The 21,344-nt window shown below is 36.1% G+C and overlaps 3 protein-coding genes across 7 annotated transcripts in view; all 3 read right to left on the bottom strand.

Annotated features, from left to right (window-relative positions):
• The window catches only part of LOC107551037 (plasminogen activator inhibitor 1 RNA-binding protein-like), a 13,329-nt gene extending 6,732 nt beyond the window's left edge, over nt 1–6,597 (bottom strand). Inside the window, exons 1-6 of one of the 2 annotated variants that reach the window (XM_016232521.1) lie at nt 6,215–6,597; nt 4,499–4,682; nt 3,923–4,063; nt 3,766–3,837; nt 3,561–3,635; nt 1,294–1,465 (exon numbers count right to left, since the gene is read on the bottom strand). In XM_016232521.1, the coding sequence (XP_016088007.1) occupies nt 1,294–1,465; nt 3,561–3,635; nt 3,766–3,837; nt 3,923–4,063; nt 4,499–4,682; nt 6,215–6,470 (900 nt within the window). In that variant the 5' untranslated portion in view covers nt 6,471–6,597. The remainder of the gene's footprint in view (nt 1–1,293; nt 1,466–3,560; nt 3,636–3,765; nt 3,838–3,922; nt 4,064–4,498; nt 4,683–6,214) is intronic. The other variant, XM_016232522.1, reaches the window with a different exon arrangement.
• A 2,589-nt stretch (nt 6,598–9,186) lies between these two features.
• Nucleotides 9,187–16,315, bottom strand: hsd17b7 (hydroxysteroid (17-beta) dehydrogenase 7). 2 transcript variants are annotated; one of them, XM_016232525.1, is made up of 10 exons: nt 16,168–16,315; nt 15,620–15,823; nt 15,046–15,138; nt 13,408–13,522; nt 10,676–10,870; nt 10,456–10,560; nt 10,303–10,359; nt 9,916–10,014; nt 9,530–9,690; nt 9,187–9,283 (listed from the first exon to the last, which is right to left on the bottom strand). In XM_016232525.1, exons 1-9 carry the CDS (start codon nt 16,200–16,202, stop codon nt 9,577–9,579), a joined length of 1,017 nt encoding a protein of 338 aa, XP_016088011.1. In that variant the 5' UTR covers nt 16,203–16,315; the 3' UTR covers nt 9,187–9,283; nt 9,530–9,576. The 2 variants fall into 2 exon arrangements, with proteins under 2 accessions (XP_016088011.1, XP_016088010.1); XM_016232524.1 differs by having other exon boundaries at nt 9,187–9,690.
• Nucleotides 16,316–16,747: 432 nt separating this feature from the next.
• Nucleotides 16,748–21,344, bottom strand: part of LOC107551036 (discoidin domain-containing receptor 2-like) — a 35,475-nt gene continuing 30,878 nt past the window's right edge. For all 3 annotated transcript variants that reach the window (XM_016232518.1, XM_016232520.1, XM_016232519.1), the window contains exons 13-17: nt 20,471–20,598; nt 20,140–20,337; nt 19,698–19,932; nt 19,377–19,526; nt 16,748–18,736 (exon numbers count right to left, since the gene is read on the bottom strand). In XM_016232518.1, the coding sequence (XP_016088004.1) occupies nt 18,605–18,736; nt 19,377–19,526; nt 19,698–19,932; nt 20,140–20,337; nt 20,471–20,598 (843 nt within the window). In that variant the 3' untranslated portion in view covers nt 16,748–18,604. The remainder of the gene's footprint in view (nt 18,737–19,376; nt 19,527–19,697; nt 19,933–20,139; nt 20,338–20,470; nt 20,599–21,344) is intronic.

Genomic DNA, 21,344 nt, shown 5'->3' with positions numbered 1-21,344 from the left:
GCCGCCATGTCGTGAAGGCACTGTGTGTTTCGTTGTGAAAGCGAAACTACTTTGTTTGGCCTTCCAAAAGAGGACGATATCCACTTCGTCATGCCTAGAGCTGATCCGTGCTGGTCGCGGAGGAAAGACATCAACTTCGTGCTGTGGATCGCTGGATTGGCTTTCACCGTGGACGAAGCAGAGTCCAGCCCGGGGTCGTCACATGCGGTTGCCGCAAGCCCGCCAGGCACTCCTTCGTCGAATCCGTCGGCCGCATCATTCTCAAGCCCACCCGCCTCTGCTCACTCGTGTGTGATGCTGTTTCGTTGTGAAAGCGAAACTACTTTGTTTGGCCTTCCAAAAGAGGACACGACTAGAAACCAGTGGTTAAGTTGTATTTACAACACTGTTCCAGAACAGTTAAACCCAAATATTCAGATGTGTCCAGCGCATTTTATGGAGGACTGTTTCCTGATCCTGGTAGAGTAGACTACAATGCCGGCTGTTCTGACTCACAGACCGTAAGTTATTTTTTTTTTTATATATATTTAAAGAATTTGCCACTGACGATTCAAACACGAGTTTTGAGCAGTGTAGAGTAGCACTTGTTGTTTGTCATTTTTCCGAGCAAGCATACTGAAACAGCTTCATCTCAGTCATCACCATTATCACAGAGAGACTGTTGTCATCCGCCTGCAACGGTTATTCCCGGTACAACACGTAAAAAGACAGTATAAGTCATTATAATCCGTAATTATGTCCCCACTGGATGCAACAAATACCTCGTTTATGATGGGTTTTAATGGGCCGGACAAGGCATCACAGTATGGTAGAGGCGTAACATTTACGTCACACGCTTGAGGTATTCAACCAATCACAACACACTGGATAGCTGGCCAATCAGAGCTTACCTCACTTTTCAGACTGATGAGCTTTGTAAAAATCGACGCGTTTCAGAAGGCGGGGCATAGAGGAGAAAAAATAATGTACAGTACGTGAAAAATCATGTTTTTTTTTTACCTTAAACCGCATAAACACATTTCATTACACCAAATACACAAAATAATGTTCTTTTTAGCAATCATATGACCCCTTTAAAGAAACACTGGTTGTGCTTTTAGAGTAATGACGCCACACTAAATGGAGAGGCAATCAGGTTCCTCAAGCACACTTCCAGGCTACATACAAGTATATAAAAAAATAACACAGCTTGTCTTGGGAATGGCAGGGATGCAGCAAAGTTTTACATTGAGCATGAAACAACAAATGGACACTATAAATCACAAAAAGCTCAAACGCTGTCATTTTACTTACATCCTCAGCCTTAGACTTGTGCAGAACGTATCCTTTCTTCCAATCGGCTCCCTCATTGGCCTTACGAATGTTGAATTCCACTTTGGCTCTCTCTTTACTCTGCTGGGCTTTCCATTCATCCAGAGTCATCTCTTTAGCACCATCTTCTTTAACCTCCTCAACCTCATTCTCCCTGTGGAAACATCAACATCAAAATTGAGCTAAAAGTGCTGCATCCAATTAGTTCAATCCCAATGAATTAAGAAGCACTACAATTAAGAAGGGACCTTCAGTAACTGTTAAAGATTGTAAACATGTTGTGCTTTTAATAGAGCCATTGTTCTTGAATCAATCCTAATGTTACACACTACATTTTTGTTTAATTATAGGTGGGAACTTATGCTAATAGTGCCGGCATCAAATGGCAAGCAACGACTTAGCTAGGGCTGCACAATATATCGTTTCAACATCAAAATCGCGATGTGCGACGTTTAGTATACTGATCGTTATTCCGTATGGACAGGTACAGGGTTCGAAACGCAGGTGATTATTGGATTAATTACAAAATTTAGCCATCATACAATAAAGGTTCATCATTTGCATGCGTTTTAGGTCCTGTCGGTTTAATCTTTCAAGCAATTTTAAACAATTTGAGTACGAGAAGGTACGAAATGGAGCTTAATTATGAACAAACTCAGTTTTCTTTGCTCACACACAGACACCGTGTCTACACTGGACGCGACAAAGCGACCTTTGCAAATCATTTGAACTCTGTGTCAGTACGTCATAAATAGAACGCGGCATCAGTTTACTGTCGTGGATTTGTCGTGTCACGCCGCATTCAGTGTAGACAGCATCACTGATTATAATGGGTTTTAGCCTATAGTATTTTGTCGCGCCGTGCCACGTCACTTGTGTCCGGTGTAGACACGGTGAGAGCAGCGCAGAAGCATGTGAACACTGAATTCCGTTCACTTTCACGTCTATTTGTGCCTGAAATGACACATACCGTTTACTGTCAAAATGCATGTCTCTGCAAGTATCCTTGTAAACACAGTTGCTTATGGCTTAGGTGAAGGTAAACAATTTGAGAAAGAAAATGGATGTGTAACAGTATATTGGTTCACAGCAGTTTAATGCTCCTGTTGCTTTCGGTGTCATGTTAATAAAACAACAAAACGCAGAGAAAAATCATTTTTTTAGCTTTAACACAGATTTATTAGATTTAATTTATATAGTGAAGACTATGCAGTGTTATTTTACATTTGATAATTTAATTTCTTTACCTGCATACTGTTAGACTTACCTAAAAAATATAAAGCATCCTTATTTGTATCTTTGTTCTATTATATTTATCTATGCTTGTAATTTGTTTTGAAATGACACATACCGTTTACTGTCAAAATGCATGTCTCTGCAAGTATCCTTGTAAACACAGTTGCTTATGGCTTAGGTGAAGGTAAACAATTTGAGAAAGAAAATGGATGTGTAACAGTATATTGGTTCACAGCAGTTTAATGCTCCTGTTGCTTTCGGTGTCATGTTAATAAAACAACAAAACGCAGAGAAAAATCATTTTTTTAGCTTTAACACAGATTTATTAGATTTAATTTATATAGTGAAGACTATGCAGTGTTATTTTACATTTGATAATTGAATTTCTTTACCTGCATACTGTTAGACTTACCTAAAAAATATAAAGCACTGTTTATTTTATTTGTATCTTTGTTCTATTATATTTATCTATGCTTGTAATTTGTTTATTTTCTATGCTGATTTACTCGCCTACAAAATCACCTACAAATAATCATTGATTATTTATTTTCCAAATAGATCTCTTAGATCTTCTGAACCTGGCCTTTTGTCCATCCCTCGTTTTCAGTTGGCTACTGTAGGTGGAAGGTCATTTAGTGTTAATGCTCCTAAATTATGGAACTCACTACCCCTCACTCTCCGTACCATCCCATCTTTGACTGTTTTCAAGAGTCAGTTAAAAACATATCCATTTAATATGTACTTTGGATAACGGCTATATGTTGTCTATGTGTTCATATTATATTTGTATTGTGTCTATATTGGTTGTGTGGATGTATTAAACTACTTGTTATATGTAAAGTGACCTTGGGCTACGGAAAGGCGCTATATAAATAAAACTTCTTCAAATAGAGCTATTCAAGTCATCTGGTGATGACAAAAAATAGCAGAAAAACTAAATATCGCAATGCGAGTTTTTTTTTCAATATCGTGCAGCGCTAATTTAGATTTCTGTAATTAATTTCTGTACACACTTGTTCTCCGAGTCAGCAGGTGGGTGTTCCTCTCCTTCAGGGGTGTCCTCAGTGACATTTGACTGGTCAAGCTCGCTGTAAATGGAAAGGAATGCATCTAATTTCACAAAACTAACATAATGAACCAAAATAACTCCAACTGACCAGTATGTGAATTAAATTCATCTGCGTTTTTGGCAGACAAAGGATCTGTTGCTCCACTGACCTCAACTCATCCTTAACAGTGCCCCAGTTGTGAGATCCACTCCCTCCACGTTTTTCCTCTGCTTTCAGGCTGCTGAAACAAAAATTAACACTTAGCTTTGATATGTCACACGGGTGGCATTACATTTGGAGTTAACATGTGGATGCAAATGACTTACGATCGGTCGCTGCCGCTGTGTCTGTCAAACTCCCGTTTGCCGCGAGAGTCAAAGCCATCAGTCCTGCCAACACCTCTGCCCCGGCCTCCGCGTCCTCCTCTGGCACCTCCACGACCCCGGAACGGCCTGTCACTAACAGACCTGAAGAGGAGAGATAATATAACAGTTTGATGTCAGTCGCTTCTGATGAAATTATCTAAATTTGGATCTTAACGACAGTGCAACTTTATGCAGGAAAAAGGATGGATTAAGATCCTTTAAAGGTTTAAGTGGATTACCAGAGAAAAGTCAGGTGTTTTCACTAAGAGTTTATGAAATTCTGAATGAACATTGAGTTCAAAAATTATTTTCAAAATGAAACTAAGAATTATTCACAATAAGATCTATAACATGCATTTTTTAAAATTAGGGTGATTTTCATTTCACATCGACTTCACATTATCTGAAATAAAACAAAACATGAAAAAATAAAGCATTAAAAACAAAAGTATCCTTCTGTTTGAATTTAATGTTTTCAATATAAAACTTCAAGTATCAACTATGCATTACCACACAAACAAAAGTCAATTGACTCACTTCTCCACTGAGAATTCTCCACCCTCAGCAGGTTTTTCATCAGCGGGTTTGTCAAAGCGTCGTTCACGTGGTGGCCTCCTGTCAGGTCGCCTGTCGGCTGGTGGACGACCCTCCCCCTGACCTCCCTGCGGCTGGGATCCTGGCTGACCCTGCTGCTCCGGTCGGCGGCCCATTTTCCTCATGCCTGCAAAACACACAATATAATGATTCAACTCCACTGATACCAACAAGCATCACAGAAAACAATAACGAATGAGATGGGGGGGCGCACTAGAACAAAAGGTGTTGTCAATCTGAATCATATAAAATTCACTTCAATTAATGTGCTTGACAAGTACAAAAATTGTCATTATTCACTCACCCTCAAAATTGCTCCAAAACAGTGTTACTCTTTTCATTAGTGTAACTTTACAGGCTGAATTACACAATCTGCCACCAATCACTTTTATTAAAAAAAGTGAACTTCATAGTCCATTACGAAAATTAACTATGGTTTTACTACAAATTAAACAACAAAAAACATGGTTACTATAGTTAAACCATGGTATCCACAAATTAACCATGGTTTTGCTAAACTAACAATAGCTTAACCATGGTATCTGAAGTAAAACTGGTTATACAAATGGTACTCAATACGCCAAAAAAACATGGTTACTACACTTTTTACTACAATGAAACCATGGTTAATTTTCGTAAGGGGTATCTCATAAAGCTTTAAAACAACACGAGGATGTTAATATATTTAATTTCTAGAAACACTATCCTTTTAACTAAAAATGGACGATACCGAAATTATCTGAAAGGGAAGAACGATGTAAATACACACTATTATTCTATTACTACTTCAGCTGGAGGGCTTAAAGTTGTCTAGTTTCCTGTTTTTTTTTCTATACTTAGTTTTCACACTAGCAAAGCAATAAACCCCACGCTGTGGGTCTCGGTTATAATGGTTTGCGCCTCTCGACTGATCCCACCCTCCACCCACAGAAACAGACGCTCTCGCGCGACACAACAGCTGATCACGCACGCGCCCGCCGCCCGCCCGCGTGCGCGCACCGGCTCACGAGCCGCTGCCTCCTCTCATCCAGATCAGTCAGGGCCACTGACACCCGAAAAAAAAAACTTTGACAGCCCTACGTTACCTTCAGAATAGTTCAGACCGGCGCAAATTTAAAGCACGTAATTAAGTTAAAAACCGGCGTTGAGCGAATAACAATAGGAGGGTTTTCAATGGGAGTGTCATGTCTGCGAGGACGGACTCTGTTGCCTCAAACACGAGGTTGGAGCTGCACTGCTGCTCGACGCTGATAAAACCCCATGCGATAACGGACTGTGCATTCGGAGACTATCAATAAACAGTTTTTTTTTAGCACTGAATGGGACATTTTTACTAGTATGTTGAGTTAAATGCACAAATATACCCGACATTTAACAAACAAACTGATGGTTATCATTAGGCCTGCAGTTCATGAAGGATCTAGAAAATAATTAAAGTTAAGCAGCAACAGGTTCCACTAACGTGCGTCACACAGAAACAATGTACGGCGCGAAAAAGCATATTTGCTGAAAGCGCTGGAAGTTTTTGAGATGTCAGGCAGTTCATCAACAATAGTGATGTGCGTGACCTCATGGGCTTAGTAGCTGCTTTTGCAGACGAACGTTACTCACTTAGGAAAAGTGTGAGCAAATGAGGAGTTCAATGCAAGCGATGTTTACCATCTTTCTTGAGAGGAACGGGAGCTTGTGTCTCTTCCTTCGTCTCGGGAGCTGGGTTCCTTCTTTCTTTCTGTGACTCCTTTTTGGACTGCTTTGCAGCCTGCGCTGCGGTCTTGGCGGCACCAGGAGCGGTCGCGTCCTTCTTCTTCTTTTCTGCCTGCTTTAACAGCTCAAACGGATCCTCTTCATCATCAAATAGCTGCTCGAACCGATTGGTTACGACACAGCAGAAACCTTCTTGCAGATGTCCGGGCATGATGGCCCCCTTTCAGCAGGATTCTCCTCCGATTCTACGGGGCTTGAGCGAGCACTTCGCTGCGAGATGCCACAAGATGGCTGGAAAAGACTCGCGCTTCTCTTCCGGCGTAAAAGACATCCGGGACTCTGGCCGCAAAGTCGTATGGGACATGTAGTCGCACAATATACTCCAGAGAGAAGAGAGAGCGAACTGACTCAACATTGTTATTTGCTAGATTGGATTTTGTATTGTCGTTGTATTAAAATGATCTATTACTGTAGATAGAAGATTACGTAAAGATTTATAAAAATAAATATTTCACTTAATTTTTTTATTAGTGTCAACGTTATAACTGTCAATGAATTAACTTAAAATAGAAGAGTAAAGCACCCTTTTTAACAAAGTATAAAAAAAGTGTTTTACTCATTGACACAGACCCCTAATACCCCTTGCAAGGTCATGTGTCAGGTCATATGACCCCATGACTGGTCTTCTAAACAGCTCAAATTAGCTTTGGACTACTGGAGTAACCCTATCAAAGCAGGCATTCAGCAATCTTTGTGACAAAAATGTGTCCTGTAACAAGTTAATTATTGGGTGCAAAGCTTGAATTCTCTTAGCAGTTTAATTATAGACATGTCTGAATAGGGTAGGCTAAAGTAGGATAGGTTGATGATGTTGTTACAGGCCTATTTGTCTACCAGAACCAGGTGAACAAAGTAAGCCTAATTATATCATGATCACATAAAAATGATCTTAAAAACTTTTTTCGTTGCTTTTATCTTTTATTTACTACTTGAAAAGGATTTTTATGTATGCATTATTATTGTTTTACCCTTGTCCCAGACTCATGCTCACCTAAAATTTACTCACACTTACGTCATCATTATTTTGGTTAACATTGACTTCCACTGTATGGAAAATATTGAGAAATTTCTCAGAATTCCTCTTTTACACAGAAGTCATACAGGTTTGGGGTTGTGTAAGGGTGTGTTCACACTTGGCAGGTTTGGTTGAAATAAAACATTGGCGCAATTACGCTGTTAGTGCAGTTTAAGAGTGAAGAAACCTTGGTGTGCACCAAGCAAGCTTCTAAATGAACTTTGATGCGGTTTGCCTGAAATAATGGAATACAGAAAAATCAACAAAGAACCATTTTGTCTAAAATAATCCCTGATGTGTGAGGAAATATCAAAGTATATTTATTGTGTGTCATTCAAGTTATTCAAAAAGTGTAAAAATGTTATTTAATTGTACTTACTTTAGCAATGAAATCATCCTTAGAGCAAGCAAAACAAGTAAGTCAGTGTCCAATTATCACAATTTCCACCACAAATACTTTATTTGTGAGAACTGATCCTGTTAATGCTCATATTTTCTGACAGTAATACGCCAAGGGGTCAAATTAAATACTAGTTTAAAACAGTGTTTTTCTCCACGTGCTCACTCATACCGTTAACATCAGTGTAGCCAACAATCTAATTTCTCTTTAGTATTGACAAAGCTTCATAGTGAAGTGCGAAACTTTCCTTGAACTGTCATAAAGACCGAAGCAATTCAACTGTGATGCTCAAGCGCGCAGGAGGACTGAAGACGACCGTGATTCACGGGCATTCAGCTAAATGGACTTTGACCAGTTCACGGTTTATGTATTTGTAGAAAGCAAGGATGCCGAATGTGGTGACGGAGGCGATGATTGAGTCTTTTGGCTTCAACGGCTTCAATCAGAGTGGGACACGAGCAGTTTTTCTCAAGTCCCTCTGCAACAAATCTTTGCGGATCCTGAAGATGTGGAAACAACTCAGCCGCTACATACACGATTTAACCAGCCACGAATTGCTGGATCAACCGACACGCACATCGCTTCATCATCCTATATTGTGGATACATACTGTGAAGTTTAAAGAAAACCTCACAAAGTATGCTCCAGCTTCATTAGAGTTATTTTCATAGTTACCCAATCATCTGCACGTGTAACCAGAGGACTCCAGCGTCAAGACAAAGGTAAGACTGACAAGTCGTCGTATTACATGTACTCAAAAATCTCTAAACTTATTAACAAAGCATACAAAGTCAAGTTGGTTTCATCATGCACGTTTCTTTATTAACACAGGGAAGTGCATCTTTATGATCTTCGTCACCATGGCGACCCATCAATATCTGCAATCTCCCTACATTGCCAACTCTCACCCAGAGTAGCCTATTACAACCATTAGTTTCTGATATGTATATTAATTTCATGCTATGTAGTTAAATAAATTGTTACAAGGCACTTAATATTACTTTGTTGCATTTGCTTTGTACTTTGAGAGCTAACACAGAAAAAAAGAATAGATTGTAAAAGAAAGTCTCAGTTGCACATATGTATCTACTGCGAATGTATTGCAATATTTATTTATTTATTTTGTAGGAAGAAAGATCAATTGAAATCTTAAAACAAACACTATAAAGAGTTTATACTTTTTGGGTGAATTATTCATTATAAAATGTAAACAAAGTTCCAGACAAATTTTTATTCACTGGAAAGAGCAGATTTAGTTACCTTTTTCACAGCCTGTGCTGATTTTGGCCCAAATCACTCAGCAGTGACACCATACTATTTATATATTTATTATTCAGAACATTTTGGAAGAAGCCCCTTTGGGGGCACAATAAAACGGACATTAAAAACAGCTAAAAATACATGACATATTTGTGGTCCCATTTTCATCAGAGACTGACTACAGAGCTAAAAACCATTCAACTTGGAATGCACTGCACAAAACCAATATAAATTGCACAATACTTATAAGTAGCTCAAACAGTAGAGCATGGTGATAGCAAAGCCAGTCGTACATTCGATTGCCAGGGAAAGCAATAACTGATGTGCACCTTAAATGCAATGCAAGTCAGTTTGGATGAAAGTGTCTGCCAACTGCATAAAATTACTTTTTTGTAAATACATAAGTGAAGAACGTGATGTGGTTTATAGCCAAGCTAGATTATCATAATCATTTCATATTGTGTTTCTAAAGATCATTAAGAAAAATAAATATTCATGAGGTTTTTATCCATTCCTTAGAGAATATTTCAAGATGGAAATGTGTTATAAAGCGATAGAATGCATGAGGTTTTGTGTCCATATTTAGTTTTTTGCTTTTATATCTACATCCTCGTCTCTCAGTTTCTTCCGCACTGTATCCTCAAGTTCTAATAGCTTCACATAGAGGGCCTCTGACACGTTTTCATCAATATCCATCTGAAAACACACAAAAAGCAATTCAATTATGGACAGTATCAGTAATGAATGGTACGAACAAGATCAACAGCTGAAAAACATGAAAGTCTTTGTATAATTAAGCAAATCACAAAACATATAAACCCTATAGACTAGAATGGAAGCCTATTATTAATTGGATTTAAAATAGACTAAAATTGGCATAGATTGGCAGATAAGTGAGAGAACCTGATTGTCAGTTCTGACCTTGTGTGGTTGGGTGTAATTGTTTCCAAGCCCAGAGGTCAAACTGTGGTATTTGGCCATTGAGTCCAGTGACTCAGGTTTCTGCATGAACAGCCAAAACTGTGTAATAAAAACAATAGATGAAAACTGAGACTAGGAGAAAGCAATGAGGCCCAGACAACCGTGAATGAACTGAGTCATTTCTCCAACTGACATGCAACACTAAAGCTTCAAAAACTATTAGAATCAAAGTGGTTTCACATCTCGACTTATTTTTTCCATTCCCTGTACTATGCGACATTTACAGATTCACCGTTGAACAATTCAGAAGTTCAAAATTCATGGAGTACAATTCATGGTTAAACTTGATAATGCTATATGAACGTCTGTGATGGTGCTGGTAATTACCAAAGCCTCTGCTCCATTGTAAGGTGAGAGGGTAAAAGTGTTGGTGAAAATCCTTATCTGATGAGATAGGACAGGACATTAACATAATGTTAAATTTGTGTAACTTTTCTATTATTGTGTTGATATTCCAAATGAAGTAAATTGAGGACCTACAAGCCACATTATTGGCATGATGAGAGTCCAGAAGAATGATGGTAGAATGCCATAGGTGAGGTTAGTCATGACCAGACCAGGACAGATCACTGATGCGTACAAACCCTGTGAACAGATCACTAAAATTCATGACTAAATCACAATTATGATAATCATTAATAATTTCGGTATAAAACATGTCATGCAATAAACTATTTTTTGTAGAGAACTGTGAACTTACACGGTTGTTGTAGTGACGGTTTAGGGCTAAGCTAAGTAGATCAGATGCATATTTCGAGGAGCTGTAGGGCTCACGGCCTTTCTGATGCTGTATGTCATCTAGACTAAAAGCTGATCGCTGGGCATTACTGGAGGATGTCCAGATCACTAGAGAATTGTGGTCCATCTGACACAATAAGGGCTCCAGTTCTCTCACCTGTCACAGAAGCGCAAAAAATGCAGTTGGATCAGGAATTGTACTGCTTAATTTCTGTGCTAAACATAATTACAAAACATTTTGCCTCCATTGTTTGGCCACACTGTAAAAAAAATCTAAAGTTGAGAAAACGTAAAAGTTTAAGGCAACCAGCTTCAGGAGATTTTTGAGTTTTCTCAACTTGTTGTATTCAGTTTATACCACAAAAAGTTGAGAAAACTTATACAATTTTAAGTTTTCTCAACTTTTGATTTTTAACAGTGCATAAACTTTCACCATTAGTGGAGCCATAAAAAAAGACTTGTATATAAATTATAAATAAAAATATACACTACTTTTTATGTTTTTGAAAGAAGTCTCTTATGCTCACAAAGGCTGCATTTATTTAATAAAAAAATAGAGCAAAAACAGTAAAAAAATGAAATATTATTAAACATTTTAATAGCTGTTTTCTATATTAACATACTTTAAAATGTCATTTATATCAAGATGAATTTTCAGCAGCCAATACTCCAGACTGTCACATGTCACAAGATTTTTCTGAAAGTATTCTAACATTCTGATTTGGTGCTCAAGAAAGAAATAATTTTATTATCAATATTGAAAACAGCTTATGTTATGTTATAGTGTTTTTTCTGGATTCTTTGAGAAATAGAAAGTTAAACAGAACAACATTTATTTCAAATTGAATTTACTGAACAACATTTTTTTTGTAACATTTAAATATCAATATAACCTTTAAACCGTAATATAGATTTGTACTAAATCTACATTACTTAATATTTTATCTATCCATCTATATATATATATATATATATATATTATAAACTGAAAATCTTTTTTATTATATATACATAGTGGTGTGAAAAAGTTGTTGCCCCCTTCCTGTTTTTTTAATTGTTTGCATATTTGTCACACTCATTTAAAAACTGCATTTTGTATTTACTTGCACTATCTTTGTGTAATATTAAAATTAGTTTGATGATTTGAATCTTTAAAGTGTGACAAATATGCAAAAAATAAAAAAAAACAGGAAGGGGGCAAAAACCTTTTCACGGCACTGTATATATATATATATATAAAAGTTTGGGATCAGTACGTTTTTTAATGGAGTCTCTTGTGCTCATCAAGGCTGTATTTATTTGATCAAAAATACAGTATTGTACAGTATACAATATTGTGTGATATTATTTCAATGTCTAATATTGGTTTTCGGTTTTAATATACTTTAAAATATAATTTATTTCTGTGATCAAAGCTGAATTTTCAGCATCATTACTCCAGTCTTCAGTGTCACACGATTTCCTTAAGAAATCATTCTAATATGCTGATTTATTATCAGTGTTAGAAACAGTTGTGCTGCTTCATGTTTTTTTTTGTTGAAAACTGATACTTTTTTCTGGATTCTTTTATGAATAAAAAGTTAAAAAGAACAGCATTTATTTAAAATTAAAATATTTTCTAACAATATGAGTCTTTACTATCACTTTTTATCCATTTAACACACCCTTGCTGAATAAAAGTATTCATTACTTTCAAAAAAAGAAAGAAAAAAAAAATTTACTGACTCCAAACTTTTGAACGGTAGTGTATATTGGAACATTTATTCAATTTCCATTTTGAATAAATGCTGTTTTTTATTTTATATTCATAAAAGAATCCTGAAAAAAGTATCACAGTTTCCAAAAAAAATATGAAGCAATAATAAATTATATTTTAAAGTATATTGAAATAGAAACTGTTATTTTAAATTGCAATAATATTTCACAAAATAAGTTTTTTTTCTGTATATTTGATCAAATAAGTACAGCCTTGATGAGCACAAGAAACTTTGGTAAAAAATATAAAAAAAACTCAAACTTTTCCCAAACTTTTGAATGGTAGTGTGTGTATATATATATATATATATATACACAAATAATCAAAAAGAATTTCAGTGTGTGGGATGAGAGAGAACCAGAGGTCAACTTGACAAGAAATACAAGCCTCACTCCTCCCTCGGTGCCGTCCCAGCAGAAAATTGATATGTCTCGTCTGGCCTTCGAGGACTAGGAGTGTCATATCTACTGCAACTTTTATGTCTGAGCCACTTGAGCCACAATAACACATCTGTATAAAGCAGCACGAGGAAAGAACGCTGCTGCCCGACTTCCAGCACTGATGACCAGATGCTTTAGAGCAAATGAATGAGCTCTTCAATTAGCAAACAGCAACACTTCACAAAGAAGCACAGGGCTGCAATTTGAGGACTCAAAATAACTTCAGCACTAGAGACGTTCAGATGAATTATTGATTGGGATAGCTGCCAGGGAACAAGTTGTTAACAACAGTGACATGAATCCTGTGGCATTTATGGCTGAAATATTGTTCCGGGAGATCTTTTAGAGGAAGATGACTTGTTTGATAGCGTTGCATGGAAAAGACAGAAAAAAGTCAAGTGTTCTACCGCAGCTATGCTCCTATGGAAATAACGTAGAAAATGTTTTATTTTTATGTATGGTCATAGAAACACACTCATTTCTAATCCATCAACTTACCAGAAGGAAATGACCAAAAAGATTAGTGGCAAACACCTCCTGCAAACCATTGGGTGTGACCTTATCTTCCTGGGTCAGAAGACCCTCCCCCGTGGCAAACATGCGAACCACATTACTGATGGGAAGAAAAATATAACAATGAATTATTCAGCCAGTGTTTGTGGGTCTGGTGGGCCAGTTGCATTTTGGGGTTTTTAATTCAACACAATCAAACAATTTTGATAATATACTCCACAGATCTATACTTCATCCCAATTACAAGCAATATAAACAGCATATATGGTTAATATTTGCCCTTTACCTTTGTTAGATCACATTTATGAATTCAAGTTCTACAACCTTGTGCAGGAACGGCAAGGCCAGAAACACAAAACTCACACTTATTCTCACACTCTCTCTCACAGATACACACACACATACTAACAACAGGCCCAGACAGTAGTACAGTGTTTCTCAACCCTGGTCCTGAGTGCCCCCCAACACTGCACATTTTATATGTCTCCCGTATCTGACACCCATTTCAGGTCCTGGAGTTTCTTTTAATGAGCTAATGAGTTGAATCAGGTGTGTTTGATTAGGGAGACACACAAAATGTGCAGTGCTGGGGGCGCGCCCAGGACCAGGGTTGAGAAACACTGCAGTAGGAGGACAGAGTGAAGGTTCACAGGACTTAAAATTTCCACACTTTTATTATCCCCGTGTCCAGTGGACCTGAACATCCTGCATGTAATATAAATGTGTAGGGGGGGTCATTGTGTAGTGTGTGGTCATTCAAAATTTGTTCTGATATAAGCTCTTCACAGAAAAAGAGCCAAGGCTAATGAGTCTGAGTTTGAATATTTTTTTCTTATTTTATATATATATATATATATACACACACACACGTGCATATATAATAATAACTACACTAACTTATAAGAAGTATATACAGTATGCAACAATTAATGCTATGAAAAGTATAATACTGAATCACTGGCTGATGCATGACGAATGCATTATAAGCAAATTTTTGGTTAATCTGGTTATGCGAGTATTATATGTATAAAATAATTGTTTTATAGTATGCACAGGTTATGTACTGTATTGTATTATTATGTTCAAGTGTAGTAAATAATATGACAGTAATATCAGATTTACAGTTGAGGAATGTAATGTTGGAGCACAACCTTGCTTTATAGAATATATTTAGAAACTATGAACCACTGTTCAAAAATTTGGGGACAATAAGATTTTTAAAAAATTTTATCTGAAGTCTTTGGTCTCTTATGGCCACCATACATCATATTGTGATATATTATTACAATTTAAAATTATATTTTCTGTTTCAGAATATTTTAAAATGTAATTTATTGGCAAAGCTGAATTTTCAGCAGCCATTACTCCAGTCTTCAGTGTTACATGATCCTTCAGAAATCATTCTAATATGCTGATTTTGTGCTCAAGAAAAATTAATTTTTATTATTATTATTAATGTTGAAAACATAAAACATACTACTACTACTACTACTACTAATAATGTCTTTACTGTCACTTTTAATTAATTTAATCCATTCTTGCTGAATAAAATTATTAATAAAAATAAATAAATTACTGACCCAAAAATTTGAAACGGCAGTGTTAAAGAAAGAAATACTGTACCTAGAAAACAGGCCTTTATAAAAGGCTTTGTGATCTACCCTGGGATTAGGCATGATACCAGCATTGAGATACAAATAGTCCAATCTGTTGTACCTGTTGAGGGAAAAAAATACGTTTTAAACAAGTTTAAGTTAAATAACGCTTTAAAGTTTATTTACCGTTATATTATATCATTTATTTAATGTTATACTTTAATCAGACTGGAGGCTTCAAATGTGCTCCTAAGTGACACCTAATCTGCTTAATTTTGCTTAAATGTATGCAAGGGAATTTAAAAGTACCCAAACAGTTCAGACAGCATTGATTCATGCTTACTAATTGTAGTGTACTAAATTTTAATAAGCACAAATTAGATTTCAAAACTACAGTGCAGTGCAACTTAAATTTGAGTCTGTTCCTCACATAAAACTATGAGACGACTTGACAAGACTTGGAATATAGTGGATGAGTCGATGGATTACTATTATGGAGCTTTTTAGAGCCTGACATCCCCCTGGTCACAAAACTGCATGAAAAGCATTAAGTCTATCAAAATGATAGTGTATTTTGGCAAACAGGGACTGGGATGTCTTACTTCTGCTTGAACTCCTCAGCAGCACTGAGCACAGAGCGCATGTTGCCCACATCCAAGTGCAGCAGAGTAACCTGAGCTTGAGGGTGAGACACTAGAAGAGCCTGTCGGGCAGCCTCAGCTCTCTGCATGTTCCTGCAGGCCAGACAGAGCTGCAGCTGGGCGTCCTGGCTTAATAGACGCTCACACAGAGCAAGGCCAATACCACTGAACGCACAATAAGCACATGCATGTAAACAGGTTCATATGGAGTGAACATACACATGTATGCAAACAGGGTTATATGGAGTGAACATTAACATGCAGAGAAAAAGAGACATTATGCACCATGTTTTCTCAACTACTGGTTATATATGCAGAATAGAACAAATGTAGAATAATACACTTTATAAACAAAATATTCCTAATTTCTTCCTTTCTGTTTCTTTGTTATTTTAAAATAGCATCATTAAAAAATAACCTAAAAGTTGTCACTACAATAATAACAGAATGACATTTAAAACAGTGATGTGAAACTACAAAGAAAACAATTATACTAACAGTTTCGTTACCTGTTTGCACCGGTTACCAACACTACTTTCTTCATCCTATCTTTTCATTCATACAGTATATGACTATGCTATCTGTGATACTGTACTTCGCCTTCCTAACCGTTTCTAACGTGGTATTTCACCAGTGTCTGTATGGATGGAGTTTGCACAGCCGCCATGGTGTGATTGGAGGTCACACTTCTATCGGCCAATCAGATGTTTCCTTTCTGTGACGTGATATCTACCCTGACCAATCCAGACTTGGCCACTGTCAGACCAGGCCAACCAATCATCGGAATCCAAAGAAATGCAAGAGCAGAAAATATGTTATGTTAAAATCATATTTATGTGACAGGTAACCAATGCACGAAACGAACGATTTAAAAAGCAAACATTTGAGTACAAACGATGTTAAAATGAATGTCTTGATACATTCAAGGCTGTACACAAATGTCAAATTCACTCATATACAAATACAGGTTTTATTACTGTTAAAGTATGAAATCCGTGCTTTTATTATTATAAAATGGCTAGACAACAAGTTTAAAGGTTCATCAATTTATTATCTTATGTACAGTTTCCTAACATATACAATAGGTTGTTAGAGAAAAATTGTTAGAGGACTGCTGATAAAAAATACAGTACAAAGCTTAGATTGGAAAGAATAAGCATCAGCTAAAGGAAATTTGGCTATGAATAAAAAAAACAACAACAACAGCTTTTCCATGCATTGTGATAAGATGTTGTCAATATAGAGAATATGAAAAATGTTAATTGTTCCTCTCCTCACAAATCTGTTTTATAAAGTGGAATGTTTTTGTAAACAAACTCAAAGCCTCAGAAAGGGCTATTACTGTTTCATGTGGTTATGGTTTGAAGGAAGAACATTTCATAGACTTGTTGATAAAACATTTAAGCAGTGCAGAATTAAAGCATATCTATAATGCAACTTCATCAGTCATGTCAAGAATGCTAAAATTAATCTATACACAAAGATAAATGACTTTCAAACCCACAACCAAAACACGTATTCTAGACTGGCAGATATCTCAACCAACCCCAAAAGGTGCACACATTTTTTAAAATATGGTCATATACAATGACCTTACAAAAATGATTTACATGTATACAAGTTAATTACAAAACAGATTTCTGAGTGTCCCATTTGCAGCACTTTTCACATGCCAAAACATATCATAACTTACTGTAAACCATCACAGTGCATCTGTTCAATACAAATCCAGTATTTATCCCAAACTATAGCAATTCAGCACCACCTAGAATATACTCTGATATAAAAGTAAGACAAACAGCTTTAAAATAAGCTTATTTTAATATTTTTTTACAGATAAACTAAATTAGCTGGTAATAACAAATGTACTTACTACCCCATTTGGCCTAATTTGAGATTAGATGAAAATATAGGACAAATGCAATGAAAATGTGAAATTAGCATTCGGTAATATAACTATATCTGATTTCATCCAACTTCATGCAAATATTGTAAGACACTTCTGTAAAAGAATTATGGCTATTCATAGCTCATTATGCTGAAATGCAAAAGTTGTTTTGAGCAAAGAAAAAATAAAAGCGCACAAATGAAATGGACTTAAATGATAACCATTATCACCCTATCAAGATTTTTTAGACAAGAAAACAAGAAAAGCAAAACACTTATATAATGCAGTACGCTTAAATATAAACACAATATATAGGTAGTTGCAGGATAACACTAATATATATTTTTACATGTACAATTTTAATAGAATTTTTATGATTTTGAATTTTGAAATTCTGTGACAACCAGATAAATTGGCTTTCTGTTAATCCACTTGAGTGCAAGTGGTCTTTGCAGTTTACTACAAAGAAAAAAAATATATGTAAAATAATAAAATACTTTAGCATTTTTTTCGATAAATGAGATGAAAATATACACAAACGTCAAGAGACACTGAATGTCAATTAATGATTCTTATTTACAGTCAAGCTGTCTTCGGCCTCAAAATACTGAAAACAACATTAAATTGGAAATAATAAAAGGCGCATTAGTAGCCGATACCTTGTTTTTTGCCATTTCCTCTTTCTATTAAAAAATATTCTAATGGCTATTTTAGAATATTTAGAGTTATTTGGAGAAAATACACAGTGTGTAAAATCCAATTATTCTATGATAAAGGTGCCTAAATTCATTGCTACATTTTCTTTGTCCTAGTGCTGCCCAGGTATTGTAAGCCAGCTGAAGGCACTTAGTTACGGGGTGTAGTTCAATCTTACAATATACTGTATATCAGTTTGCCTTTGCACACTCACAGTGAAAATTGCTACAGAAAAATGATAGATTCTGATCTCACTTATATATGGAAACATATAAGTATGTGTTACGGTGTACAGTTGACTGGAGTCCTGTGGGCGCACTGAAATGTCTCTGGAAGTGCCAAGGCTGGCACATAAGTGGACACTACGGCTTGCAATCCAGTAACGTGTGATGAATCTCCTGGAAGGATGGACGCTCTTTGGTATTCCTGTTCCAGCAGCTCAACATGAGCTTGTAGATAGGGTCAGGACACATTGGTGGCTGAGGCAGGTATATCTGAGAATAAGAAGTGGTACACTCTTTAAAAAAAAAAAAAAGAGATTCTAAAAGGGGGTTTTTGTCATGATGCCATAAAAGAACCATTTTGGGTTCCCCCAGACAAAGTAAATACAAACAGCATTAAATGTTAAAATTATTTTCTTTCTTTCTTTTTTAATTTTGTGTCTGTGCAGTTAATTTTGAATGTAACAATATATGGGTCAAACTAACACCAAACACATTGGTTAATTATTATATGTCTCACATATTTGATTGTTTTAGTCTCTAAAAAGCTACAATAGAGGTTTTCTGTTTTTACATCAATCCTGTGCTTTTCATTTGTATTTTCCATAGTGTTGATTTTCAGTAAATTGCACCAATGTGGATCAATTTGACCCCAACACAAAAGTTCTACCAAGGTTTTAAACACAACAGGAGGGTTAAAAGAACAGTTATATCTCTTAGTGTGAAGAGCAAACCAAACAAACGTTTTTGACTATGAAGAATCTTAAGTGCAATGAAAAGGTTCAATGGATGTTAAAAGTTAAAACCATAGATGTCAATACAGAACCTTAATGGATAAATGTATGGATAAATAAGATCAGTTTAATCATCCATCCACCTCTACACAAAAGCAGATAAGCAGATATACTTGTACCTGTCTCCTTTGATCCCGAAAGAACTCTCCTGTGTTTTCTATGACCTGCTCATCTGACAGCTGTGAGTAAGGCTGCTCTTTGCAGAAGGTAAGCATCTCCCAAAGGGTTACGCCAAAAGCCCACACATCACTGGATGTGGTGAATTTCCCCTGTAAGGACAAAAATCATCATGTGTCAGACTTTTATAGACATAGAATCTGTTTGTACACACAGAAAGATCACTAGAGATTCATTTGAAGCCCAAAAATACAAAAAGTATTCTTCTAAGAGACTTTTCAGAGTATAATGTATAATTTCTTTAGGTTGTGAATGTGTCTGACCAGAAGAATGCTCTCCCAGGACATCCAGCGGATGGGCAGCACAGCTCTACCCTGGATACGGTAGTAGTCTCCGCTATACAGGTTCCTACTCATCCCGAAGTCTGCGATCTTGATGGTGTAGTTCTTTCCTACTAAGCAGTTGCGTGTGGCCAAGTCTCGATGCACAAAGTTGAGTGATGATAGATACTTCATGCCTGAAGCAATCTGTGAGGCCATGTGGTGTAGGTTACTGTAACTGAAACAGTTAAAGCAGAATGTGAGGCATAACCTGGTGTGCTTAAGAACATGACCTAACAATTCAGTTTAGCAATAACATGTTGCTTGTTGATTCATCAGATTTCTGTTTGTGTTCGTAATAATGATAATAATGAGTCCATCTTAATTCTTAGGGATTTAGAGTCACAGTCCACCACTGTAATGTTTGAAAACGTTTGGCATCTACCTGACTATGGGAGCATTGCTGAGGAGAGCAATCATGCCCTCTGGCTCATGGCGAGACAGGAACTGATTAAGGTCTCCGTTCTCCATGTACTCTGTGATCATACACAGAGGGTCAGAGCTCATACACACCGCCAGCAGCCTGATGATGTTGGGGTCTTTCAATCGTGACATGATCTTTATCTCCTTCAAGAAATCATTCCTGTAAAGTATAAAAATCCAAGAATGGAAATTAATGAATATTAAAGCAACAGCATGCATGTTCATTAGGATGCAGTGACAGTGTTGTACTTTAATTTATGGAAGTCATGACTGTGACATTTGGGCTTGCAAACCTAGCGTTTTTATTTGCATCCGCTCGAAGCATTTTAACAGCTACAAGCACTGTTTGGTTTTCAATGACATCGAAGGAGAAGTCCTCATCCATGAAATCTTGCATGCCTTCTGCTTCACACAAATGCACCTGGCAACACGCAAAAACAGTCATTTAGCATATTCACCCTGGTAAAAAAGTAACATATTAAATTAATTTATTTCAAATATAGATCAAATCTATTTACTGACCTATTGCTCGAGACTTACTGATATACAAATCATAATTAAACTCACACAAATCACATCTCTTAATACTGAACCTAAAATGTGCTTTAATGTCACTATTGATGAGGATTATATGATCTTTGAATAATATCGATCTTTAAATGCAAGATATTTAAAGTGTACCTAAAGTTTACTTGCAATAGCTCCACTTAAGCACAATCAAATATACTTAAGTATATCTTTAGTTAATCTTCAGCACTACTTCCGCACAATTAAAGTGCATTAAGCACAAAATTAGTTGTTCCAATTTAGCAGTCTACCAGTTTAGTATACAAAACATATATATATACATAAATGTACTTTTAGTATACTTTGCACAATCAGCTTGTAACACTCCAAAGAGAAAGGAAAACTTGAAATCGCATCATATGACCCCTTTAAATAAATGTATTTCAAATACATTTTAGCATATTTATTGTTCACTAGGGCAGATATGATTTAAATATTTGATTTAAAATCATTGAACATGCTCTATTCAAAAAGTCTGGGGTCAGTATGTATTTTTAAAGAAAATAATACTTTTATTCAGCAAGGACACATTACATTGATCAAAGGTGACATTTATAATATTACAGAAGATTTAAATTTTAATAAACATTATAAATATTA

Source organism: Sinocyclocheilus grahami, unplaced genomic scaffold (assembly GCF_001515645.1).
Source record: "Sinocyclocheilus grahami isolate Dianchi unplaced genomic scaffold, SAMN03320097.WGS_v1.1 scaffold412.1, whole genome shotgun sequence".
In the NCBI taxonomy this organism is placed as follows: Eukaryota; Metazoa; Chordata; class Actinopteri; order Cypriniformes; family Cyprinidae; genus Sinocyclocheilus; species Sinocyclocheilus grahami.
The sequence above is the reverse complement of the archived record's forward strand: the minus strand, read 5'-3'. Positions and strand labels throughout refer to the sequence as shown.

Excerpts from the sequence above, each read along its gene's own strand:
- hsd17b7 (XM_016232524.1), bottom strand. The coding sequence starts at position 16,202 with ATGAAGAAAGTAGTGTTGGTAACCGGTGCAAACAG. Across the intron at positions 13,523-15,045 it reads TATAAAGGCCTGTTTTCTAG|TAATGTGGTTCGCATGTTTG; the intron begins GTACAGTATTTC and ends TCTTCCCATCAG. Across the intron at positions 10,561-10,675 it reads ACCGTCACTACAACAACCGT|GGTTTGTACGCATCAGTGAT; the intron begins GTAAGTTCACAG and ends ATCTGTTCACAG.